The sequence below is a fragment of the Palaemon carinicauda genome, chromosome 29 (genome assembly GCF_036898095.1).
Source record: "Palaemon carinicauda isolate YSFRI2023 chromosome 29, ASM3689809v2, whole genome shotgun sequence".
Lineage (NCBI taxonomy): Eukaryota > Metazoa > Arthropoda > Malacostraca > Decapoda > Palaemonidae > Palaemon > Palaemon carinicauda.
Window position 1 is genome coordinate 68,892,581 of NC_090753.1, and position 24,219 is coordinate 68,916,799.

Sequence of the window (24,219 nt, forward strand, 5' to 3'; positions counted from 1 at the left end):
CTTCTAAAAGCTTAGTTGTATCAAACCTAGGTATTCTATCTACCTTTCTGTTGGGTAGTTTCAGTTTTAATTTCAAGTGTTACAGTGGGGAGCTGGTAATCACTACCAATAGCTTTGAATAACTATTTTCAAGGAAAAAGATAAAAAAAAATACCTTACAACGAATAACTTACGAAAATAAAAAGTTTTAACCTTTTATTTTGCATGAAAATAAAAATATGATAGGTCATTGCCCAGGCCAATTCTGCTATAAAAACTGCTGCACTTTTAAGTAAAAAAAAACTAGTTCAGTTGTATGACTATACAAAAGCAACTACACCAAAAGAAGATGACAAATTCGTAGATAATTTGTATTTTCCTAAAGATACAAATCTTAGCTATTTATTTAGGGATATTACTTTCTGCGAAGCTAAAATGACGAGCCATTAAAATCTAGCGAGGGTTAACTACCCATACCGCTAGTCAACGGGGGGGGTACCACTCCCGCTCACACACCAGTGATTTAGCTCACTTTGCTTGGAGGTAAGACTTAAAGGGGGATAGGGCTGGTGGCCAAGTTTGTATAAATAGCTAAGGTTTGTATCGTTAGGAAAAATACAAATTATCTACGAACGAATTTGTCATTTGTTCCGTAACTGGAATACAAACCTACGTTGTCTATTTAGTGGTGACTCACCCATTAGGAAGGGTGGACGTCCCTGCCAATCTGGCTTTTGGCTTTACCGGGGGGCTCATTATCTGAGTATGTTAGTACTCAAAATAAGGAGTCCCTGCGCCTTGCTGAAACCTTACTACAAAAGGTCCATGGCCTACGCAAGCTGTGTGTTGAGATATTTAGAAGTGTGACTGTCTAAGTAAAGTTATTTCAATTCTTTTTGTAGGGTAACCAAGACTTTCCCAATACCACCTCTCCAGGGTATGGGGACGCAACAGTATTAGCTTAATACTAGGTGCAAAGGAAGCATGGTTTACCTGCAGTGGTTTAAGGTCAGCTTATGCAGAGAACCCAGGATGCTGCTTTTCCCAAGAGAGGGGAGGATGAAGGAAAGGAAAAGAGCCAGTCAAACCTTTTCATTCATGCAAAAAAAAAAAAACAGGGTAAAAGTGCCCTCAACCTTCAGCTACTTGTCCAATAAGGAGCTTGAGATATACAACCAGCTGTTGTGCAGCCACGACAGGACCGATAGAGATCGTATGTAGTTCTTGTGGGTGACATCTTGTAGAAGAAAGGTTGTGAAAGTCACCTGGAGCATTCACACCCTTGCTTGTAGAACCTGCATCACAGAGTAATCTACTTGAAAGGGCCAGGGGTATAGCTATGCCCCTGACATCGTGGGTCGACGTGTTGGATGAGGATCTGGATTCAGAACGTAATTGATGACTCTGTGAATCCAACAGAGATGATGTTTTGGTGATCCTCCTCTTGTCTCTCCCAGTGCCGACGACAAGAGAAGGTACCCAGGTGGGCTGTTGCAGTTCTCTCAAGGTAGAGCCTCAAACCTTACCCCGAATACAGTAACAGATGATCTGGATCGTCAGTTACTGAGTGGAGACTTGCTGTCTAGGATCCGTCACTTCTGGAGACTGTGTCTGGCAACATACTCGGGGACGGAACTGAACGTTGCCTTTCAACCTTCTCATGAATGGGCAATGTCAAAAGAGAGATCATGAAGTTCCTTGACTCGTTTGGCCCTTGTCAAAGTGTGTAGGAACACTGTCTTCTAAACCAGGTGGAAATTTGTTGCCTGGTGAAGTGGAACGTAAGTAGGTCTCCTTAGAGACCTCCTTAGGTCTCTATTCCGACTGGGAAAAGGCAAATTGTAAGTCTGCATGAGTTAGGAAAGATCTAGCGATGAGGGGATGTCCCTTCCTTTCAGTTTGAAGGTGAGGCTCAAGGTTGAGTGAACGTCTATTCCGCTATTGCTGCAATAGAGGTATTGAGTGGAGAGATACACTTTCCCATGACACCAACCACAGAAGACGTTATACTTTGCCTGTTAGACTAATGGAGAGGAATTCCTCAGATATCTAGACAACCTCTCCGCAACATATTGCGAAAGGCCTCTGCGAGAGAGGGGGTACTGGGTAGTCTCCAGACGTACAATCATAGCGAAGCTATAGCTCGTGCTAGATGTCAAAGTGTGGTTGTCTGTGACATGGAGAGGGTTCTCTTGCAGCTTTATCAGGAGATGCAGAAGGTTTGGAAACAGTTCTGCATAGTGCCATCATCATCATTTCAGCCTTCAAAAGTCCTTTGTTGGATGTAGGCCTTCCCCAGGTTCCTCCACATAGTGCCATAGCGGAGCTATAAGAGCCCTTGAGAGGCTGACCGATGTTCTAGCCTCATTGAGTACCCTTCTCTTCAGACAAAAACAGGGACGAGACGTAAACGTCGTTGTTGTACCCACCGTTGTTGGCATGCTTCTTGCCAGAGAGCCTTGGGGTCTAGGACTGGGGAGCAACGGAAGCCTGAGGTTCAGGGGCGTTGCGAACAGATCTATAGCTGGAGAACCCCGTAAAGTCGGGATTTTGTCGGCTACAAGGTGATCCAAAGTCCATTAGGTACACATTATCTCAGATGCTGTGCACAGATTGAAGGCGAGCACATTCCTCTAGTCTGGAATGACGCGGGTTGATAGTGGTACCAAGCGGACTTTGGCCCATCTTAGCATTTATAATATTAGAGGGGAAGAGGTTGCGAGCAAGTTCTTTCTTGCTTGTTGATGTGAGCCCCTATGTGGTGTTGTCACTCATCCCACCACTGAGTGGCCTGTTAGGAATTGATGAGGCTGTTGAGGGACCGGAAAGTTGGCCTTCATCTCTTAAAAGATTTAAGTGAAGGTACTTTCGGAGTCTGTCCAGAGGTCTGAGGCAGTGTGGTGCAGCACTATGGTCCCTCCTCCTTTCTTTTGATGTGTCTAAGCAAAACATCAAATCCGAGGGGTGGGGAAGGATGAGAAGATTATACCACTCCGTAGATTCTCGACTGAAACCCATCCCTCGAGTTTCGTCCAAACTTCTGGTCCCATGGGGATCAGAATGTCCAGGAAATCGAAGGCATGATTCCAATCAGACTCAAGCCGCCACTGGAGAGAACAAATATTGAAGTGGCCGTTGGAGGCTAGACATGCCAGAGATGATAGGTGTTCGAGGAAAAAATAGCCACTCTGGGCTGGGAGTTCTTCTCGTTTTGAGAAAGGGTCTTGTGACTTTTCCATGCCTATCTTGGATGAGAAGGTTTTGTGGAGATTGGTGTCTAGAATCATTCCCAAATATAAAAATGAATATAAATATAAATAAATAAATAAATAAATAAATATATATATATATATATATATATATATATATATATATATATATATATATATATATATATGTATTATATATATATAATATATATACGATATATAATAAATATAGATCCTTCCCCAACTACTGCACTCGCTGCTACGAATGGTCCCAGGGTGTAGCAGTCCTCGTAAAGAGTCTGAACTTGTTTCAGATAGTGTGAGACAAACACTGATTTGGTCCTCCAGAATGTTGTGTCCATGATACTCTGCAAGGACCTATTCTGTTTGAAGGCTACAGAGGTTGCTACTGCTCTAACCTCATGTGCTTTGACCTTCAAAAGCTTGAGGTCCACCTCACTACAATGTGAATGAGCTTCCCCTTATTAAGAGCCTGATGAAGAAGGATAGCGCATTCTTTGACATTTGTAGTGAAGGCTTTTTGACTGAACACCAAAGTGCTTCTGACTTACCACGTAAATCCTTCGTTCTCTCCAAGTAGAACTTCAGGGCTCTTACTGGACACAGGACCTTTTCTAATTCCTCTCCAACTAAATCCGAAAGGTTTGGAATCTCAAAAGCCTTGGGCCAGGGTTGTGAAGGGAGTTCGTTCTTTGCCAGAAAACCCAGCTGTAAGGAGCAGATAGCCTTGTTATCTATAAAGCCTACATTTTTGTTGAAGGCATGAATTTCACTGACCCTTTTTGCTGTCGCCAAACTGACTTTTTTAAAAAGAGTCTTCACAGTGAGGTCCTTTAACGAGGCTGAATGCAAAGGTTCGAACTTGCTACTCATTAGGAACTTCAGGATTATATCTAGATTCCAGGCTGGAGATTCCTGATGTCCTTCCTTAGAAGTTTCAAAAAATCTGAGGTCCTGGAGATCTTTATTATTAGACAAATCCAAATTCCTATGTCTGAAGACGACCGCTAACATGCTTCTGTATCCCTTGATGGTTGAGGTCGAAAACTTACGCCTCCTTCTCAGGTACAGAAGGAAGTCAGTTATCTAAGTCACAGAGGTACTGGAAGAGGAAACAGAGTTGTCTCTGCACCATTCTCTAAAACCTCCCACTTAGATTGGTAAACCTTGATGGTGGAAGATCTCCTTGCTCTCACAATCGCACTAGCTGCTTCCTTCGAAAAACCTCTAGCTCTCGTGAGTTTTCGATAGTCTGAAGCCAATTAGATGTAGAGCTTGGAGGTTTTGATGATACCTTTCCAAGTGGGGTTGTTTGAGTAGATCTACTCTCAAAGGGAAGCTTCTCGGTGTGTCCACCATCCATTCCAGTACTTCTGTGAACTACTCTCTTGTGGGCCAAAAGGGGGCCACTAGTCATATTCTGCTGCCCTCGTGCAACACAAATTTTTGAATCACCTTGCGTACTATCTTGAATGGTGGAAAAGCGTACACGTCTAGGTGGGACCAGTTCATGAGGAAAGCGTCGATGTGAACTGCATCGGAATCTGGCACTGGGGAACAGTAAGTCTCCAGCCTCTTCGTTTTCGTAGTTGCAAATAGGTCTATGCAAGGACGACCCCACGTCTGCCAAAGGTTCTTGCAGACTTCCTGATGAAGCGTCCATTCTGTAGACAAGACTTGACCCTTTATGCTCAGACTGTCTGCCATCACATTTCCTTCCTCTTGAATAAATCTTGTGACTAGACTCACATGCCTTTCTCTTGACCAGTAAAGGAGCTCTCTCGCAGTCTCGTAAAGAGACCTCGAGTGGGTTCCGCCTTGCTTGTCTTTGTAGGCCAATGCCGTAGTATTGTCGGAGCTGACCTGTACCACCCTGTTCAGAACTGAATCTTTGAATCCTTTGAGGGCTAACAGGACTGCCAACAGCTCCTTCTGATTTATATGGAGGATCTACTGTTCTTTTGTCCAGGAACCCGAGATCTCCAAATTTCCCAGTGTTGCTCCACACCCCGAGTCCGAGGCATCGGAACACAACACAAGGTCTGGGTTCCTCTGTTCCAGAGAAAGACCCTCTTGAAGCTTGATGGGGTCGTTCCATCACTGAAGACATTGCTTTGTGGACTTTGAAATGGGGATACACATTGTCTCCAGCTCCATTCCCTTATTCCAATGTAGATTGAGGTGGAACTGAAGAGGGCCAAGATTCAGTCTTCCCAGGGAGACAAACTGCTCCAGCAGGGAAAGGGTCCCCAGTAGGCTCATCCATTCCCTCGCAGAACACTTTCGCTTCCCTAGAAAGCTTTGAAGTTTCACCAAGGTTTGTTCCGTCCTTGAGGCAGACGGAAAAGCCCGAAAATCTCTTGGGATGGGGTCAGTTGTGACTTGTCCTTGTTTATCAGAGGACCCAGTTCCTCTGATAAATTCAACGTCATCTGCAGATCCTCCAGGCAGCGATCGTAGGAATGAGCTCTGAGGAGCCAGTCGTCCAGATACAGAGAGGCGCTGATACCTCTTGAATGCAGCATTCCCGCTACATTGGACATTAACTTTGTGAAGATTTGAGGCGCAGTGCTTAGACCGAAACAAAGAGCCCGAAACTGGAATACCTCCTCTTTGTACACGAACCTCAGGTATTTCTTGAAGTCCGGATGGCTGGAGATGTGGAAATACGCATCCTGAAGGTCTAACGAGACCATCCAGTCGTCCTTCCTGACTGCTGCTAGGACTGATTTTGTTGTTTCCATAGTGAATTTTGTCTTCCGTACGAAGACGTTGAGTGCACTCACATCCAGGACTGGTCTCCATCCCCTCCGAGTTCTTGGGAACCAGGAACAAGCAATTGTAAAATCCTGGTGACCCTAAATCTCGCACCTTCTCTACTGCCTCCTTCTCTAATAAGAGCGACATTTGCTGTTGCATCGCCTGTATCTTTTATTCTTCTCTGTATCTGGCCGAGAGGTCTATCAGTTACTACTAAAGGAGGTTTTCCTAGGAAAGGGATTTTGTATCCCTCCTTGAGTAACTGGACGGACCAAAGGTCTGCTCCTCTCCTCTCCCATACTTGCCAGAAGTTGGTTAGTCTGGCTCCTACCGCTGTCTAAAGGCAAATTCTGTCAGACCCTGCTTCGACCTGGTCTTGAGCCTCTCCTCTTCGCTCTCCTTCCCTCGGGTCTGGTACTACTTCTGCCGAAGGTTTTCCCCCGAAAGGGCTGAGAAAACTGATGGGATGGTGCTTCCTCCTTAGGTTTACGACTCGAGAAGGATGTAGGCAGAACCTTCCTTGCTGTCTTAGACACTAAGTCCTGTGTGGCCTTTTGGGCTAACGCAGAAGAGACTTCTCTGACCAGTTCTTGCGGGAAAAGGAGCGAAGATAGAGGTGCATAAAGTAATTCAGATTTCTGTATGGGCATAACCCCATTCGCTAGAAAAGCGCACATTTGGGCACTTTTCTTAAGGACACCTGCCGAGAAAAGTGCCGCTAACTCATTGGACCCATCTCTCAAAGCCTTGTCCATATAAGACATAATGTGGTCCAGACCTTCTGTGTCCACATCCTTCAACGAATCCACCTTTTTCCCCAAGGCTCCTAGAGTCCAGTCCAGGAAATTAAACACCTTGAAGGCTCTGAAAATGCCTTTGAGAAGGTGATCCAACTCAGAAGTCGACCAAAACACTTTAGTTCTCCTCATGGCCGTCCGACGAGGGGTGTCCACCAGACTCGAGAAGTCCCCTTGGGCAGAGGCAGGGACTCCCAGGCCGAGAGCTTCTCCAGTCTCGTACCAAACGCTCGATCTGGATGCTAATCTGGCCAGGGGAAAGGAAAAAATTGTTTTTCCCTGGCCCTTCCTAGATTGCATCCAGTCCCCCATCACCTCTAAGGCTCTCTTAGATGAGCAAGACAACACCATCTTCATAAAATGAGACTCCTTCGAAGCTTTCCCGAGCGTAAATTCTGAAGGCGGGGAACGAGGAGCAGCAGGAACAAAGTTTTCAGGGAAAACTTCAGAAAAAACTCTCATGAGTCTTTTCAAGTCTGCCGACGAATGGTGGTTCTTTGGGTCCTCTTCTTCCAACACCTCCTCTAAGGGAAAACTAGGGGAAAGGTGACAGTTGTCGTTCCCTCCTTCTGACAGATCTCGTATCGAAGTAGAGACGTCCTGTTTCCTCAACATCAACTCCTTCTTATCATGACTTCTGGCGTCATGGCGTCCAATTTCATGACGCCTGGCGTCACGGTGTTCCAAAACTTGACGCTCGGAGCCATGGCGTCTGAGTTCTCGACGTTCAGTTTCATTGTAGTGGTTTGCGGACTGTGGCCAAAGGTAGCACCCAAACTGCCTAGTATCCGAATGCCGACCACAACCAGACGTTCACTACACAACAAACATACAACGGTGGAATACCCAAAAACCAAAGTAACAGTTCAAAGCACTGGGCACCACCCCTTGATTTATAATGGGCAAGGGGACCCAGCTAGATCCTGACTTAAACCTTTGCTTCTCCAGCTTGCTGATCATAAGTATAAGAACATTGGGTGAAAGGGATTATTATAAGTTATTTGAAAGATTAAAAAAACAGTGGCTGAGTAGGGGAACTCAGTGGTTTAAGGAACTGGAATGAGATGCTGTTTTATAAAAAACAAGAAAAAAAAATATTTATTTAACCAAAACTGTTAGGATTACAATTACATTGACCCATCAATCCAAATAGAAAATTAAAGGCAAAATTAGCATCCCTTTACATCAACCTTCAGCCACAGGATAACCAGATAAACAAATTTTGAAAAAAAATAAAAGAATTATTCACATACTGGTCACTCACGTTTACTAAGCCATCTCAAACCAACCACCCATAAGAAATATATAAATCTGTGAGACTACTGAACTACAATACTTCCCCCTGAATCACTACTGTCCTTTCAATATCCAGTTCACCACTAAACTGCAAAGTCACTTAAAATTATCATACTCTAACCGGTAAGGCCGCATACGATGCCGTGCAGGTCTCTGCAGGCCCACCATAACAATGTCTCAAAAATTTTGTCAACAACACGAGCAATCGCCAATGGCCTTATAATACATTGGTTGTGGTGTTATTCATTCAAACACATGATGGTACTTACAGTTCACAGGCAGAGAAAAATGAATACAGAGCAGACACACCCACCACTACACACTGGTAACAGGCCATCAACCACATTCATAATTGTTATGAGCAGTACTAGACAGATACTCTGTTCCTATATACTGTACATACAGTGGTCTCGAGTAAATTTCCCTTACAATTGGGAACTTCTGTCAATATAAATGTCTGCCGTATCTGTTCTTTTTTCTTTTCTTGATGAAGGAACCTTTTCTTGTAAAGTACAGTACTTCTATTTACTCAAACTCTGGTTACACATTCAAACCCTACAGAGAGTAGGGCGTGCTGCAAAAACAAATGTTGTTAAGACAGTTGGTAGGACCAAACAAAAATATATACATACCCCTTAAACATATACATTATGCTTGCAAAACATTTAAACCTATTTAAGAAAAATTGAAATCTTTACAGTGAATAAAATGTTATAGTACAGTACTGGGGCAGAATATCAGACATTATGACAAAAGGGAATTGATAATGAGAGTTACTTTAAAACATATATAACCCAAGCTTGTTATATGTGGAAATGGTTTGTATTTTTCCCAACTATTATTAATTTTTTCCACATCATGACGTCCGAGGTTTTGACGCTCGGCGTCATGACTTCCAGCTTCCCGACACTTGGCATGATGTTCAACCTCTCGATGCTCGACATCATGACCCTCTCGACGCTTGGCTTTCTGACGCTTGGCGTCATGGCGTGAAGATTCTTGATGCTTGGCGTCTTGGCAAGCAACTCTTTCCTTGTCTGTGGGCTGCCAGACCTTCATGAGGGAGGAGAGTTTTTGCTGCATATCTTGAAGTACGCTTAAGTTCGGAGCAACTTGCTGCTGTGGACAAACAGGAGACGCTGCTTCCTCAGCTAATTCTCCCTCCCCGTCGCTCAAGGAAACTGCAGATCGTTCAGGAGACGAGTACCAAACCGAAAGGGGAGGAGGAGCATGTAAAGAGGTCATGCAAGCCTCCGATAACTGTTTATTTCCTACCAATGGGGATGGCCGCCTGACATCTTCCAACTTCCTTTTATCTCCTACTGAAGTAGATGGCCGCTTGGCAGGATAACTTTCCTCGGAGCAGGAAGGAAAACGCTCCAGACTTCTCCAATGGCTGCAACCTGGCGCCTGAGGCGTCATAACACGACGCTGCTCAACAGCGGAAATTTTCCACTTGAGAGGTCTCGACGTAAGTCGCCAGCCCCGTCTGGGCGCTGCATCATCCGACGAAGAAGAAAACACCTTTACCTCGCCTTTTCCATGGCGAGGGCGAGCGTCCTGGGAAGCGTCAACAGGTATGCTCGAGGGGACGACTGCTCGGGAGTTAACGCCTCTCGCCTACCTTCGCCTGTCGACATTCCTTCTCCCAGGGGTTGGGGAGCTTGGAAGAGGTCTAGGGCTAGGAGAACGACCAGCACCCTCCACTGCACTGATTTTAGCACTGACACTTGCACTTTTTAGCTCCTTCACATCGGATCATAATTTAGTCTTATCCACTGCGAGCGACTCCACTCTTTCGCCAAAGGGCTTGAATGGCCACCATCATGTCCTTAAGAGTTGGCTCATTAGATTTAACAGTAGTGGGATCTGGAACTACCACTACAGGGGAAGGATCAATAGGTTTGTTAACACGGGGAGGGGAACAATCCCTAGAAGAATGAGATATACTTTTACTTCTCCTGATCCTATCCCTTTCAAGCTAACGAGAGTAGCGGTCATACTCCAACCACTCACTCTCAGTCAAAATTACACATTCATCACAACGATCATCCAATTTGCAACATTTACATCTGCATTTCACACAAATGGAGAGGGGATCTAAAGAGGCTTCAGCAAGCCGGGTCTTACAACCTCTCACACACCTTCTAATGCTCGAAGAAGAGTCAGACATTATGAAAAAATCGAAAGAGATCAAAACAAGCAAGGGTCAAAACAACAATATCTAATCAGGGCCAAGAAAATACCAAAAAACAAATCCAAAATGAGCGAGAGCCAAAGCCAAAGTGTACTTGACCAAAATAACTGCAATTAACACAGGCTACAGCGAGCGAAATTCCAACGATGTCACTGGTGAGGCGGCAGGGAAGATCTGAGGAATAGTTGGAATGGTTCCAGGTACCTGGGTAGAGGGCGCACAGGTGGTACACCTGGCTACCCAATCGGCGATTGCCGCGAGTTTTGAAATTCTGCCGTGACGTCAGGGACTAAAGCTATATATATAACTACCAGGTAAGTCAGATGTTTAAAAAAGTAAGTTAAAAGACAAAAATTAATGGCAGTCCAAAATAGGCGAGGAGGAAGAGCGGTTACAACTGGTCTTCATCCTAGCCAAAAGTAAAGTGAGCTAAATCACCGGTGTGAGAGCGAAAAAAGCTAACCCCCCTAACTAACGGTATGAGTAGTAAACCCTTGTTAAATTTTAATGGCTCGTTATTTCAGCTTCGCAGAAAGTAATACCCTTAAATAAATAGCATGGGTTTGTATTCCAGTTACGGAACAAACTTTGATTCTGCCCACACAAAACACAATGTGAGCCTTTTAATGTTGGATGTTTATTGTATATTGCTGGTAATGTTTAGGGATATATTTATAATCTGTAGATCATGCAAGTATGTACAGTTATTCCCTAACTAACCTGAAAAGGAAATCAATGCTGGAGAAAGAGTTAAGGTTTCAGTGGTAAGATCCGGGGATACAGTACTTACATGCTGACACTGGCAAGAGTACCCATAGGCGATGGTATGACGTTCGGTTCATGGTTGAGAAGCAACTCTGGGAGGTCGGATTTTTTAACTTCAAGATGATGATGGAAGGGATGGATCAGGTTTGAGGAGGCCCTCGATGTACGGGGCAGAGGTTCCGGTGAGGAAGACTAAGCTACAATGTGACCTGAGGCCATTGGCAGCAAACCCCCTTGGCCTGTCATGACTGAGATTGTCAGAGCGCTCTTACGTATATACATTTCAGTAGCTCTCTGGTGAAGAGAAGTAACAATAATTAAAAACTAATGTAATAAGGACAAACTGGCTAGACTGTATGAATTTGGGCCAGACCCAGTACTGGAGCCTGGGAGGCCATTTATTGTTAGTCTGCAATGGATGGAAAACCCTACAATTGCAGTATGAAAGAAAAGTTGAAGGGTTGGACAGCAACGTGAAAAAAAAGAAGTGGGGATGGAGGAATAGTATAAAGTGAGTGTAGCTAGGGTTTAAAAGGACACTACAAAGAAAAAGTAAGGCCTACAGTGAACCACCCGAGATGAACTGGTGGCATTAGTCTTAAGAGGAATATATTGATTAGATACCATACAGTGTTCTCCAAGATATGAGTTTATTAAATAGAAAATACAACAACAAAAAAATACATTAATGAGAAACAGTGAATAGCAAGTCCTTAGGTTAAAACAGAGATACTTTCCTAAAACGTGTTATAAGAAGTTTTGATTGAAGCGTAAACATAGTAGAATGCGTAAGTACCAAGGTTATTCACCTATGCTAATGTTCTAGGACATAAAAACACCATGGCATGCAAACAAATGACTAAAAAACTCATGGAGGACATATATATAGAATAAAATGAAAAGAAATAACATGACAAATTCGAAGATAATTTGTATTTTTCCTAACCATACAAACCTTAGCTATTTACATTGGGTTTACCTTTTAGCGCAGCTGAAACGACGAGCCAATAGTTTTTACGAGGGTTAATTACCCCCGCGCTAGTTAGCGGGGGGTAGGGGAAGGGTAGCTTGCTACCCCCCCCCCCCCCACACACACACACCAGTGACTTGCTTCACTTCACTTAGAGGTAGGACTTGCCTTGGGGGTCAGGAATGGCGGGCACATATGTGCAAATAGCTAAGGTTTGTATGGTTAGGAAAAATACAAATTATCTTCTATTTGTCATTTGTTCCGTAACCGAAATACAAACCACGCTATTTACATTGGGTGACTTACCCCTTAGGAAGGGTGGAAAGTCCCCAGCCTTACTGACTTCGGCTTGCCCGGGGGCTCGATCCCTCAGTGAGCAGCACTAGAGAGAGGGAGCCCCTGTACCTCACAGGTTCCTAGCATCGCTAGGAACGAGTGGCCTACATAAGCAGTGTGAGGAGGAGAGTGTGACTCGTCCTATGAAGTTGACCTTGAGACCTTCAGATAGGAATTCTAGGATAGGACGTTCCCCATACCACCTCATCGGGATATGGGAGACGCAACAGTATTAAGCTTAATACTAGGAGCACAAAGAAGCATGGGTTACCTGCAGAGGTCGAGGTCAGCTATGCGAGGACCAGGATGCTGCTTCCCCAAGAGAGGGGAGAATGAAGAAAGAAGTAAGGGTCAGACATACTCTTTCATTCACGCAGACTAAGACCGGGTAACAACGCCCTCAACCTACTGCTACTTGTCCAAAAAGGAGCCTGAGGTTAGACCAGCTGTTGTGCAGCCACCACAGGGCCGATAGAGAACGTATCGAGGCTCCTGTGGGTCACGTCTTGCAGGTAGTGGGCTGTGAAGGTCGTTTGACACTTCCAGACCCCAGCTTGAAGTACCTGCGTCACAGAGAAGTTTCTCTTGCAGGCCAGGGATGTAGCAATACCCCTGACATCGTGGGCCCGAGGGCGACGTGACGGAGGAGGGTCAGGATTCAGGGCATGGTGGATAACCCTTCGAATCCAAGCTGAGATGGTGTTCCTGGTGACCCTCCTCTTTGTCCTGCCTGTGCTCACAAACAAAGCTCGCACATGAGGACGGACTGCAGCCGTTCTCTTCAAGTAGTACCTCAGACACCTCACTGGGCATAGTAGCAGCTGGTCTGGGTCGTTTGTTACAGAACGGAGACTCGCGATCCTGAAAGAGTCGAACCGAGGATCCGGCACTCCAGGACCCTGAGTCTTGGCCACAAACTCAGGGACGAACCTGAACGTTACCTCCCCCCATCCCCTTGAATGGGCGATGTCGTACGAGAGACCATGAAGTTCACTAACTCGCTTGGCCAAAGCCAAAGCGAGTAGGAAAGCCGTCTTCCAAGACAGGTGGCGATCGGAGGCCTGGCGTAATGGCTCGAAGGGAGGTCTCTTGAGAGACCTGAGGACTCGAACCACGTTCCTAGGAGGGGGTCTCACTTCCGACTGGGGGCAGGTAAGCTCATAGCTACGTATGAGTAAAGAGAGTTCTAGGCTGAGCGATAGCCTTTCACTGCCGAGACAGAAAGGCGCATTTCTTCTCGCAGATACACGAGGAAGTCCGCTATTGCTGGAATAGTGGCATCGAGTGGAGAGATACCCCTTCCACGACACCAACCACAAAAGACTCTCCACTTTGCTTGGTAGACTCCCTCAGAGGACGTTCGCAGGTGCCGAGACATTCTCTCCGCAACCTGTTGCGAAAAGCCTCTCTCCGCGAGGAGACGCTGGATAGTCTCCAGGCGTGAAGCCGAAGCGAGGCTACGGCCCTGTGAGGGACACCGGAGTGGGGTTGTCTGAGAAGCTCGTGTCGTGGAGGAAGCTCCCTTGGGAGTTCCGTCAGGAGTTGCAGAGATCCGGAAACCATTCCGCGTGATGCCATAGCGGAGCTACTAGAGTCATGGAACAGTTGACCGATAGTCTGGTCCTGTTGAGCACCCTTCTCATCAGACAGAATGGTGGGAAGGCGTACACGTCGATGTTGTCCCACCGTTGCTGGAAAGCATCTTGCCAGAGTGCCTTGGGGTCCGGGACTGGTGAGCAGTACAGGGGCAGCTTGAAGTTCAAGGCTGTCGCGAACAAGTCCACCGTCGGGGAACCCCACAAAGTCAGGACTTTGTTGGCTATCTGAGGATCCAAAGACCACTCGGTACTCACTATCTGCGAAGCCCTGCTCAGACTGTCGGCGAGCACATTCCTCTTGCCAGGAATGAAGCGAGCTGATAGTGTTATCGAGTGGGTTTCGGTTCACCTCAGTCTCTACTGCAAGATGGGATAGCTGTTGCAAAAAAGTGCCTCCCTGCTTGTTGATATAAGCCACTACTGTGGTGTTGTCGCTCATCACCACCACTGAGTGACCCGCCAGGGACCGTTGGAACTGCTGAAGAGCCAGAAAGACGGCCTTCAATTCTAGCAGGTTGATGTGTAGGCACTTTTCTGATTCTGACCAAAGGCCTGAGGCCCTCTGGTTCAGAACGTGCGCCCCCCACCCTTCTTTTGACGCGTCAGAAAACAGAGTCAATTCCGGGGGGAGGACGAGAAGACTCACTCCCTTCCGCAGGTTCTCGTCGGTCAGCCACCACCGCAAGTCCGTCTGTTCCAGAGACCCCATTAGGATCAGAATGTCCGGGGAATCGGATCCTTGATTCCACCGGGACTTGAGCCGCCATTGAAGGGATCTCATCCTGAGGCGGTTGTTTGGAACCAGACGGGCCAGGGAGGATAGGTGGCCTAAGAGACGCAACCACGATTGGGCGGGGAGTTCTTTTCGCCTGAGGAAAGGTTCCGCCACCCTCCTCAGCCTTGCTATCCGGTCGTCTGATGGAAAGGCTTTGTGGAGATTGGTGTCTATTAGCATGCCTAGATAAACCAGTCGTTGGGACGGCTGCAGAGAGGACTTCTCGAGGTTTACCACGATCCCCAGATCCTGGCAAAGATCCAGAAGCCTGTCTCGGTGCCAAAGAAGGGTCGACTCCGAGTCTGCTAGGATCAGCCAATCGTCTAGGTAACGAAGGAGACGAATGCCGTTCCTGTACGCCCAAGATGAAATCAGGGTGAACACTCTGGTGAACACCCGAGGAGCTGTGGAGAGACCGAAACACAGCACCTTGAACTGGTAGATCTTGTTGTCTAGGCAGAATCTCAGGTACTTCCTGGAAGACGGATGTATTGGGATCTGGAAGTATGCGTCCTTTAGATCCAGTGTACACATGAAGTCTTGTGGTCTCACCGCAAGTCTGACCGTGTCTGCTGTCTCCATGCTGAACCGGGTTTGTTAGACAAACCTGTTCAGAGCTGAGAGATCGATGACGGGTCTCCAGCCTCCAGTAGCCTTCTTTACAAGAAAGAGTCGACTGAAGAAGCCTGGGGAGCCGTCCACGACCTCCTGGAGAGCACCCTTCTCGAACATGGTCTCGACTTCGGCCTGAAGGGCCAGCCCCTATGCCGATCCCATGGCATAGGAGCTCAACGACACTGGATTCGCTGTCAGGGGAGGTTGAGATGACGTGAACGGGACGCGATAACCTTGGCCGATCACTGAGACCGTCCAAGCATCGGCCCCGTGTTGCTGCCACCTGCGGACGCAACGCTGAAGGCATTCCCCCACAGGTGGACACGCAGGGGGACTGCCACCCCTAGGAGTCTTGCCTCCCCTGGAGGACTTACCGCCCCTCTTGACCTTGGCTGAAAAGGGCTGGGGCTTAGACACCACTTTCTTAGCTGCTGGTGCCTGTTTGGGAGCCTTACGAGGCTGTTGCTGCTGTTGTGGCGGGGCTGGAGGCTTATAGGGCCGAGTTGTAAGGGCCCTGTGGAGGAGGGAGTCCGTGCTGGATTTCCTCCACCTCTCAGCCGTTCGCTCCAAGTCTTGAGGCTCAAACAGGCTCTCCCCCAGAAGGGAAGCATGTCGGAGCCTACACACATCTACGGCGGGGACCTTCGGATGGAATCTCTCGGACACAGCATCGCGACGCTTCAACACCGAGTTGGCCCACAGGGTGGTAACCTGGTGCGCCAAAAACTCGATGGAGCGGGTGCCCGAGAGCAAGAAGGTCTCTAGGGCCTTCCTATTGGTCTCCTTGGACAAGTCCTCCGATTGCAATAGGATGCCCAGAGATCCTAGCCAGAAGTCCAGCCACGAAGTGGCCTGCATGGCACACTTAGCGACCTTCTCGTGGTTAAGGATCTCTGCCGCCGAGAACGACACTTGCCGGGAAGAGAGTTTCTCCAGGGGAACTCCTTTCGCCAGCTCCTCCACAGAGTGATGGAGAGGAAGAGCGAGGTTGTGCTCACCCAGGATCTCGAAATACCTTCTCTGCTGAAGGCGAGGAGGAGGGATAAGCTTGTTCCCGGCAGTGGAACGACTGGAGGAGGCAAGAAGTGCGAGCTGAGCGTTGGCCCTAGCTCTGGCACTCTTCAGCCCCCGAGACCAGGTCAGAGCTGCACTGGTCTTAGGGGCCTTCCGAATGTCAAACACTTCATCCAGAATCGTGTCTTTGCCTTCACGGGGGGCGATGACTGGATCCGTAAGTCTGTTAAGTGTCCTTATCAGGCTTAGGACCTGCCAGAAGGCATGTTCGGACTCTTGCTGTTCTCCTCCCTGCGGGCTGGCAGCTAAGTCTCCTGCCCAAGGAATCTCTTCCTGGGGTAACACGTGGACATTCCCCTGGGTAGTCGTGGGTTCCTGACGAATCCTTGCAGAGGATTTAGGGACGGTCTTGGAATCCTTGGGTTCCCTCCTGGGATGGATACAGGATCCCAACAACGAGGTTCGAGGGGCCCCTTCCTCACGAGACGATTCTCCTGCCTGAAGCGAAGTCTCCCCCCCTGGTGCCGAGGGGAAGACTACCGCCCCACTGGACTCACCTGAGGACGGAAAGGACTCATCCACGGGAGAAGGAGAGAGTACTCGTGCAGGAGAAGGGACCTTCGAGACCGACCTCTTAGGAACCAACTTCGCCCTAGGGGAAGTCACCACGAAGTCCACTCCTCTCTTTCTCTTCAGCGTAGGAGAGACAGCCGCTGGTTTGTTACCCTGGCCGGCGAGTGCTGGTTTCATAACCCTCACTAACGCCCGTGCCAGCGGACCAAACCAAGTCTACTGCTCCAAGGACACAGAGTCCGAAATCCTCGCTAAAGAGAAAGGGATCGGGCGATCCTTTGGAGTGGACACGACGGTACCTGCCTGAAAAGAAGGTGGGGAAGAATGCTGTACTGACCTGTCTTCGTCCTGCACTACCAACCTGTGCTTGGATGGAGGTGATCCCGAGTGCCGTCTAGGAGCACGCGTCCCTGCTGCTACCACCGGCTGTGTAATTCGCCGCGAACGATGGTCGCGCGAGGGCGAATGGTCGCGCGGGAGTGCGGGCGAGCGATCGCGCGGGCGCGCAGGTGGATGATCGCGCAAGCGCACAGGCGAGCGGTCGCGCGGGCGCGCAGGCGAGCGGTCACGCGGGCGCCCAGGCGAGTGGGCACGAGGGTGGGCAGGTAAATGAACACGTGTCCGAGGCGACGAACGCAAGCGTTGGCGCGACGGCGAGGGATCGTGCTGCCGCGTAGGTGAGGAAGATCACTGGCGATGTAGATCCACAGGCGATCGATGACGAGCTGGTGAGTGCAGTCGCTCAAGTTGGCGATGGCGCGATGTGGTATGTCGACGCACTGGTGTGCGATGGTGAGCAGCATGCGCAGGTGAATGACCGCGTAATGGTAAGCGATGGCGAGCAGCATGCGCAGGTGAATGATCGCGTGATAGGGTGCGATGGTGATCAGCATCCGCAGGAGGGCGATCGTTCAGGGTTGTGCGATGAGGAGCAGCATGCGTAAGCGGGTGATCGTGCAGGGGCAAGCGATGGCGAGCAGCATGCGCAGGTGAATGATCGCGTGATGGGGTGCGATGGTGATCAGCCTCTGCAGGAGGGCGATCGTTCAGGGTTGTGCGATGAGGAGCAGCATGCGTAAGCGGGCGATCGTGCAGGGTCGTGCGATGGCGAACAGCATGCGCAGGAGGGCGATCGTGTGATGGCGAACAGCATGCGCAGGAGGGTGATCGTGCAATGGCGAGCGGCATGTGCAGGCGGACGATCGCGAGCTAGAAGCTGGCGAACCATGTTCCTTCAGGAGCGTTGGCAAACTTCGGCGCGCTAGTTGTCGCTGTTGAATAGGCGATACTAAGATCGCCTGTGCGCGCTGGCAAGCAGGTGAATGCTGGCAAGGAGGTAATCGCTGGAGCGTAGGTGATCGCTGGCGAGCTGGTGATCACTGGCGAGCAGAAGGTCGACGCGTGTCCTGTGAGAGGACAGGTGGTGCGGCGCGTTCACGAGCAGGAACAGGAAGATCGCTGGCGCGTTGGCGAACATGTGTTTCTGACACACGCGCAGCACGATGTTGCATAGCCACAAGACCAGGCAGATGGTGAGCAGGGAGTTCAGCAGGAACTAAAGGGTGGTCAAAGACCGCAGGGCGATGGTCCTCAAATGAGCGCTGAAGCTCGGAAGAGAGCTGACGAGCAGGAGAGCGCTGGCGAGGGGGGCGAACATCAGGAGAGAGCCGACGAGCAGGTGAGCGTCGGCGAGCAGGAGAGTCTTGGCGAGCAGGAGATCGTCGACGAGCAGGAGATCGCTGGCGAACAGGGGAGCGCTGGCGAGCAGGAGAGCGCTTGTGCGCTAGCACTGCTCGCGTAAGGGAAGAATCCCTTAGCCCCGAAGGGACCGTTGCCCGTCGGGTGACGAGTTCTCCAGAAGGCGAAGATCCGGCAAGAGATGGTGAGCGGTCTGCAGAGAGGTTCAAGGAGGGCGGTGCAGTAGGTTGAGGCTGACGAGGAGAGTCCCCCCCGGAGGACGAAGACCCAAAAAGGCGTCTCTTAGTCCCCCTGTAAGGGGAAGGGAGGCCCTTGTGGCATAGAGGGCGGTGAGCCTTACGGCGGAGGCGGCCTCGGGGGAGATCGTCGGGACCATCGGTCCTCCGAAGGGGAGTCTCCGTCAAAACACTTCCCTCAGAAGGAAGTTGAGCAGCAGTCGATACCGAAGGACTCACTTCCCCCTTCGAAGGATGTACGGAAGGAGGAGGAGAGCCTTGAGCACCATCACCAGCAACAGCACCTGCGGTGGAAGGCCCAGCCACGTCGGAGGCCTCTGTCACCACGACGTCGACAATAGACAGAGGGTCTACCTCTGCTACCACCAGCGACTGCTTAACAGAGGCCCCCAACGAGACAAGGTCAATAAGAGCGACCCTGGAGGGCAAGCCCTTAAGCCCCAGGGACGACCAAATCTGTAAAAGATCATCACTGGATAAGGCATTATCAATAACCTCCCCCGGAGGAGGAGGGGGAACCGCCTCTCTATGGGAGGCGACGCCCTCTCCCCCCACCGAAGGTAGGGAAACAGAACAAGGGCCTGCGCTCCCACTCGGACGACTCTCCTTAGGAGGCGGCCGAGGGGGAGCTTCGGAGGAGGTTTGGGCGGCGGAAGAAGAGTCCGGAGAACCTTCCTCCTTCAAGGCTAACCCCGGAGGAGAATGGTCTCTCTTGGACTTCTTCTTACGCCGACGGCCAAACCTCTCCCACTGGCAGGCAGACCACTCCCTGCACTCACGGCACATGTTATCCTGGTCACACCGTCGGCCCCGACATTGAGGGCAGAGGGTGTGTGGATCCGTATTAACGTCCGACATGAAAGTCCCACAAGGACGGCCGGCAACTCCAGGGCATGTACGCATAGTAAAGAAAATAACTGAAGGTCAACTTCCAACCAACACACGCTGAAAAGAAAAAGCAGAAAATTAAAGGCTGTCACGAAGGCGATGAGCAGACACGTCTGATCACCGCCGAGCCAAAAGTGAAGTGAAGCAAGCTAACTAGCGCGGGGGTAATTAACCCTCGTTAAAAACTATTTGCTCGTCATTTCAGCTGTGCTAAAAGTAAACCCTTTGTAAATAACGTGGTTTGTATTTCGGTTATGGAACAAAAATATTTTAAGTAATTCCTATTTTTCATTACTATAAAACCCATCGTTCTTTATTAGAGTATGACTTCGAGGAAGATGGAACAGACGTTAAAAATTTATCGAGGTAGTTATAACTACCCAGAGGTGGGCGGGGCTTCGCTGAAGTCACAATCCTCCGAAAGAAGGATGGTTTGTACTGTATTACTAAATCTACAGAACTTATGTAGACAACGGTTTCAAAACTTCTGGGATGTTACCACCCAAATCATAACTTTCAAGTAATAGATTATGAGGTTAAGGCCCAATGCTGGATCCTATTTCGGTTAATTGCTGAGAAATGTTTTCTATTCAGTAACTATTCGTGATTAAATTGACTGCACCATGTTGTTAAAGTTCAAGAGATTGAACAGCGAGAGGGAAGAAAGACATCAAGAACAGACGTATAGTAAAAACTGCACTGTCGGCCAGTTAGCCATCTCCCTCTACTGGAACTGATTTCTAGAAAACCAGGGGAATCTCCAACTTAAAACTGGCTCCAGTATAAAATGAAACCTGGTGCTCTTTCCATTATGTGAATGTGGCCAATATAGAATGGCAATGGGACTTGGGAAATCAATCTGCGACAGTAAAAATTGGGAGAGACTGGACAGCAAGGAAGAAAAATGTCGGAAAGATCATTACATCTTAACGTCCCAAGGTTGAACCCATAGAGGGGCAACGTAGTTGGCCTATCTGACGTCTTAATCTGAGCAATTACGGGCTAATGAGCACCCTCATAGGGTGTGCTTTATATTGTTTGTAGTGTTGCCCCACAGTCAGGGTTGGCGGTTAACCCCATTTGAGTTGGTTATCTGCAATTTTGCCGACTTTGAACCTTGCTCTTTTAAGGGTAGGATAAAGTGGGCAAAAAATGGAGATAACCACAACAAATGGGGCTTAGCCACCAACTAAATTCAGAATCATAAGCTTCAATGCTGAAGGAAAGGAGTTAAAGTATGATAAAAAGCAATGGCAATTATCAACACCACACTGCAAGCATATATAATGATACTGTACATGCATTCGTATCCTCTTAATGCTTTTTTTGTCGCAAACAAACTTTCCCCCACAATAGTTTCCTAATTTCCCATTCAACCATATTAGGAGATGACTGCCATTTCCCATTTTCAATTCCAAATGTATTTTCAGGGTGAAAACTCATATTTCGGAAGGGAAATAAATTAGGACCTAACCTAACTTAGGATTCCATGTCCTTACCTTAACCTACATGGATTAAATACATGATCCATATACTTTTCAGACTCGCTATCTTGTGTTTTATGAAATTCTGACCATGATTATTGGGGGCAAACCACTAATTAATGAGATTTTGTGAACAAATGCACTAAAAGTTGAATAAAGTTCACTTAAATACACAATCAGATTGGTACATAGTATATATTCCAGTATATTAAACGCTATTATTATTATTATTATTACTATCCAAGCTACAACCCTAGTTGGAAAAGCAAGATGCTATAAGCCCAGGGGCTCCAACAGGGAAAAATAGCCCAGTGAGGAAAGGAAATAAGGAAATAAATAAATGATGAGAATAAATTAACAATAAATCATTCTAAAAACAGTAACAACATCAAAACAGACATGTCACATATAAACTATTAACAACATCAAAAACAAATACAGTATGTCATAAATAAACTATAAAAAGACTCATGTCCGCCTGGTCAACAAAAAAGCATTTGCTCCAACTTTGAACTTTTGAAGTTCTACTGATTCAGCTACCTGATTAGGAAGATCATTCCACAACTTGGTAACAGCTGGAATAAAACTTCTAGAGTACTACGTAGTATTAAGCCTCGTGATGGAGAAGGCCTGGCTATTAGAATTAACTGTCTGCCTAGTATTACGAACAGGATAGAATTGTCTAGGGAGATCTGAATGTAAAGGATGGTCAGAGTTATGAAAAATCTTATGATGACGATATCCGATCGCAATTATGGTAGCCGAACCACCATAAGTCAAACTATGGATTTCTGCCAAGAAATATAAAAAAAAAAAAAAACTTCAATACAACTCTAAATACTTCGTTTCCCCAGTATGTTTTCCCCACCCAAAACCCCGAGTTCCCACTGGGGGTCCCCCATTATCGTAGGATATAGATGTATATATATTTCTGAAACTATTCACTTGCGACGGAAACGAGTGTCATTTTTTAAGAGATCGTATTTTTTTCTATAAGAAACAGTAGTTTTTTTCCTAGGTTACATTGCCATGTAATTCACTACAAAATTACCAAAAAAACACTTCAATATATACAATTCTAAATACACTAAGCAGGAATCCTATTTTCTATCAACCGTTTATTCCACCGTTCCATATCTTTACTCAAAATTTCACGATATGACTGATACTCACATAAAAGGGAAAGTAAACACAAAACCACCATCTAAGATTTCCCATCTAACCTAATCTAGGAACAAAATCATTACCAACTTTAGAGTTCTCTTGCTTGAGGGTACACTAAAGCACACTTCTATCTAGTTTCTCCTCCTCTTGTCTTGTTAGTTTTTATAGTTTATATAGGAAACATTTATTTTAATGTTTTTACAGTTCTTAAAATATTTTATTTTTCCTTGTCTCCTTTCCTCACAGGGCTATTTTCCCTGTTGGGGCCTCTGGGCTTATAGCATCCTGCTTTTCTATCTGGGGTTGTAGCTTAATAATAATAATAATAATAATAATAATATTTAGACTGCCATATCCATAGCTCACCCTAGGATCCTGTGTCAGTTTTACTCCTGACAAGGTAGCCTAACACTAGGTAGGCTACTTATTAAATATTAAATCGTAGGCTAAATGTAGATTCATATTACCGTATTCACAGCAAGATAACAACATAAATTGGATTTGAAACTTAAATAGAGAGTTTAAGAGTGTCCTTATGAGTTAAATTCAATCCAAAACGACCTAAGCAGGCAAATCAAGGAGTCTTCCATTATGTTGCCTTTGCTATGATTAATACTAAAAAAATCATTTCATAAAATGTGGCTATGTGACTGAAAGTGATCATGCAACATTAACTTACTTTGGTCGATAATATAAGTAGATTTGATGAACAATTTTGAATATTGCTGAATAAAGCCATAATGACAACTTTGATCTCGTTGGAAGCCATTACTAAAGTCTGGAATTGTCGTACTTTATGTATAAAAACGTAAAAAATATAGTTTGTAAGTATATTTATCAAGATATAAAAGGTAGATTACACATATAAATGTGCATTTTAAAATATAAAATACATTTCATTGAACAAGCTTCTAAAAGCTTTTTAAGACATCGTACGTCTGACAGCGAGATCTTGATTTACGCCGGGTAGAGAAAACGAGATAATGGTAGACTAAGGTAAATTCTCTCTGAGTTTTCACAGTCAATATAAAGATTTTATTTGAAGTAAATCAAACTTTTAAACGATATTTATCAAATCTAAAATCACAGAACTTTATCTAAACCTCTATTTGGTATATAAACCCGATATTTTAAGGTTTTCTTAATTGTGTAAGCTGCTATGATGATATACAATAAATTCTCGTTTTTCTATGTAATTTAGAATATCTAAAATGTTAACAAATTTTATCTATATATTAGATATTAGAAAAATAGGATAAAATACTTTAAAATTGTAGAAATATGTCTAATAAATTATCGCTAAATTTCAAAGAAAACTGGTTACTTTTTACCAATAATAACTGTACTTGAAATAATAATAGCCAACGTTTGTAATACTGTATATGAAACTATCGCTTAGTAAACGTTTAAGCAAAGATATAATGTGAGAGAGAGAGAGAGAGAGAGAGAGAGAGAGAGAGAGAGAGAGAGAGAGAGAGAGAGAGAGAGAGAGAGAGAGAGAGAGAGAAACCAGGGCTTAGAAACTGTGGAAAAACATTCTTGTTTTCTTATTGTATATAAAGTTTTTATAGCTTACATAAATGGTGATACTGTTCTTAGAATTTTTTTTAATTGTTCATTAGATCTCTTGCAGTTAATTTCGTTATTTCCTTTCCTTACTGAGCTATTTTTCCCCGTTGGAGCCCTTGGGCTTATAGCATCCTGCTTTTCCAGCTAGGGTTGTAGTTTAGCTAATAATAATAATAATAATAATAATAATAATAATAATAATAATAATAATAATAATATTTTCAAACCTAGACTACAGGTGATTAAAATTATCCCATCAATATATATATATATAT

General features: G+C 46.4%; 1 protein-coding gene across 2 annotated transcripts in view; it reads right to left on the reverse strand.

Moving 5' to 3' along the window:
• LOC137622220 (uncharacterized) overlaps positions 1 to 23,136 on the reverse strand; it is a 59,047-nt gene extending 35,911 nt beyond the window's left edge. For both annotated transcript variants that reach the window (XR_011040386.1, XM_068352704.1), the window contains exons 1-2: positions 23,055 to 23,136; positions 11,050 to 11,318 (exon numbers count right to left, since the gene is read on the reverse strand). Coding sequence is in view for 1 of the 2 variants with exons in the window: in XM_068352704.1 (XP_068208805.1) it covers positions 11,050 to 11,075 (26 nt within the window). In the remaining variant the exon portion in view is untranslated. The remainder of the gene's footprint in view (positions 1 to 11,049; positions 11,319 to 23,054) is intronic.
• Positions 23,137 to 24,219: the final 1,083 nt, after the last annotated feature.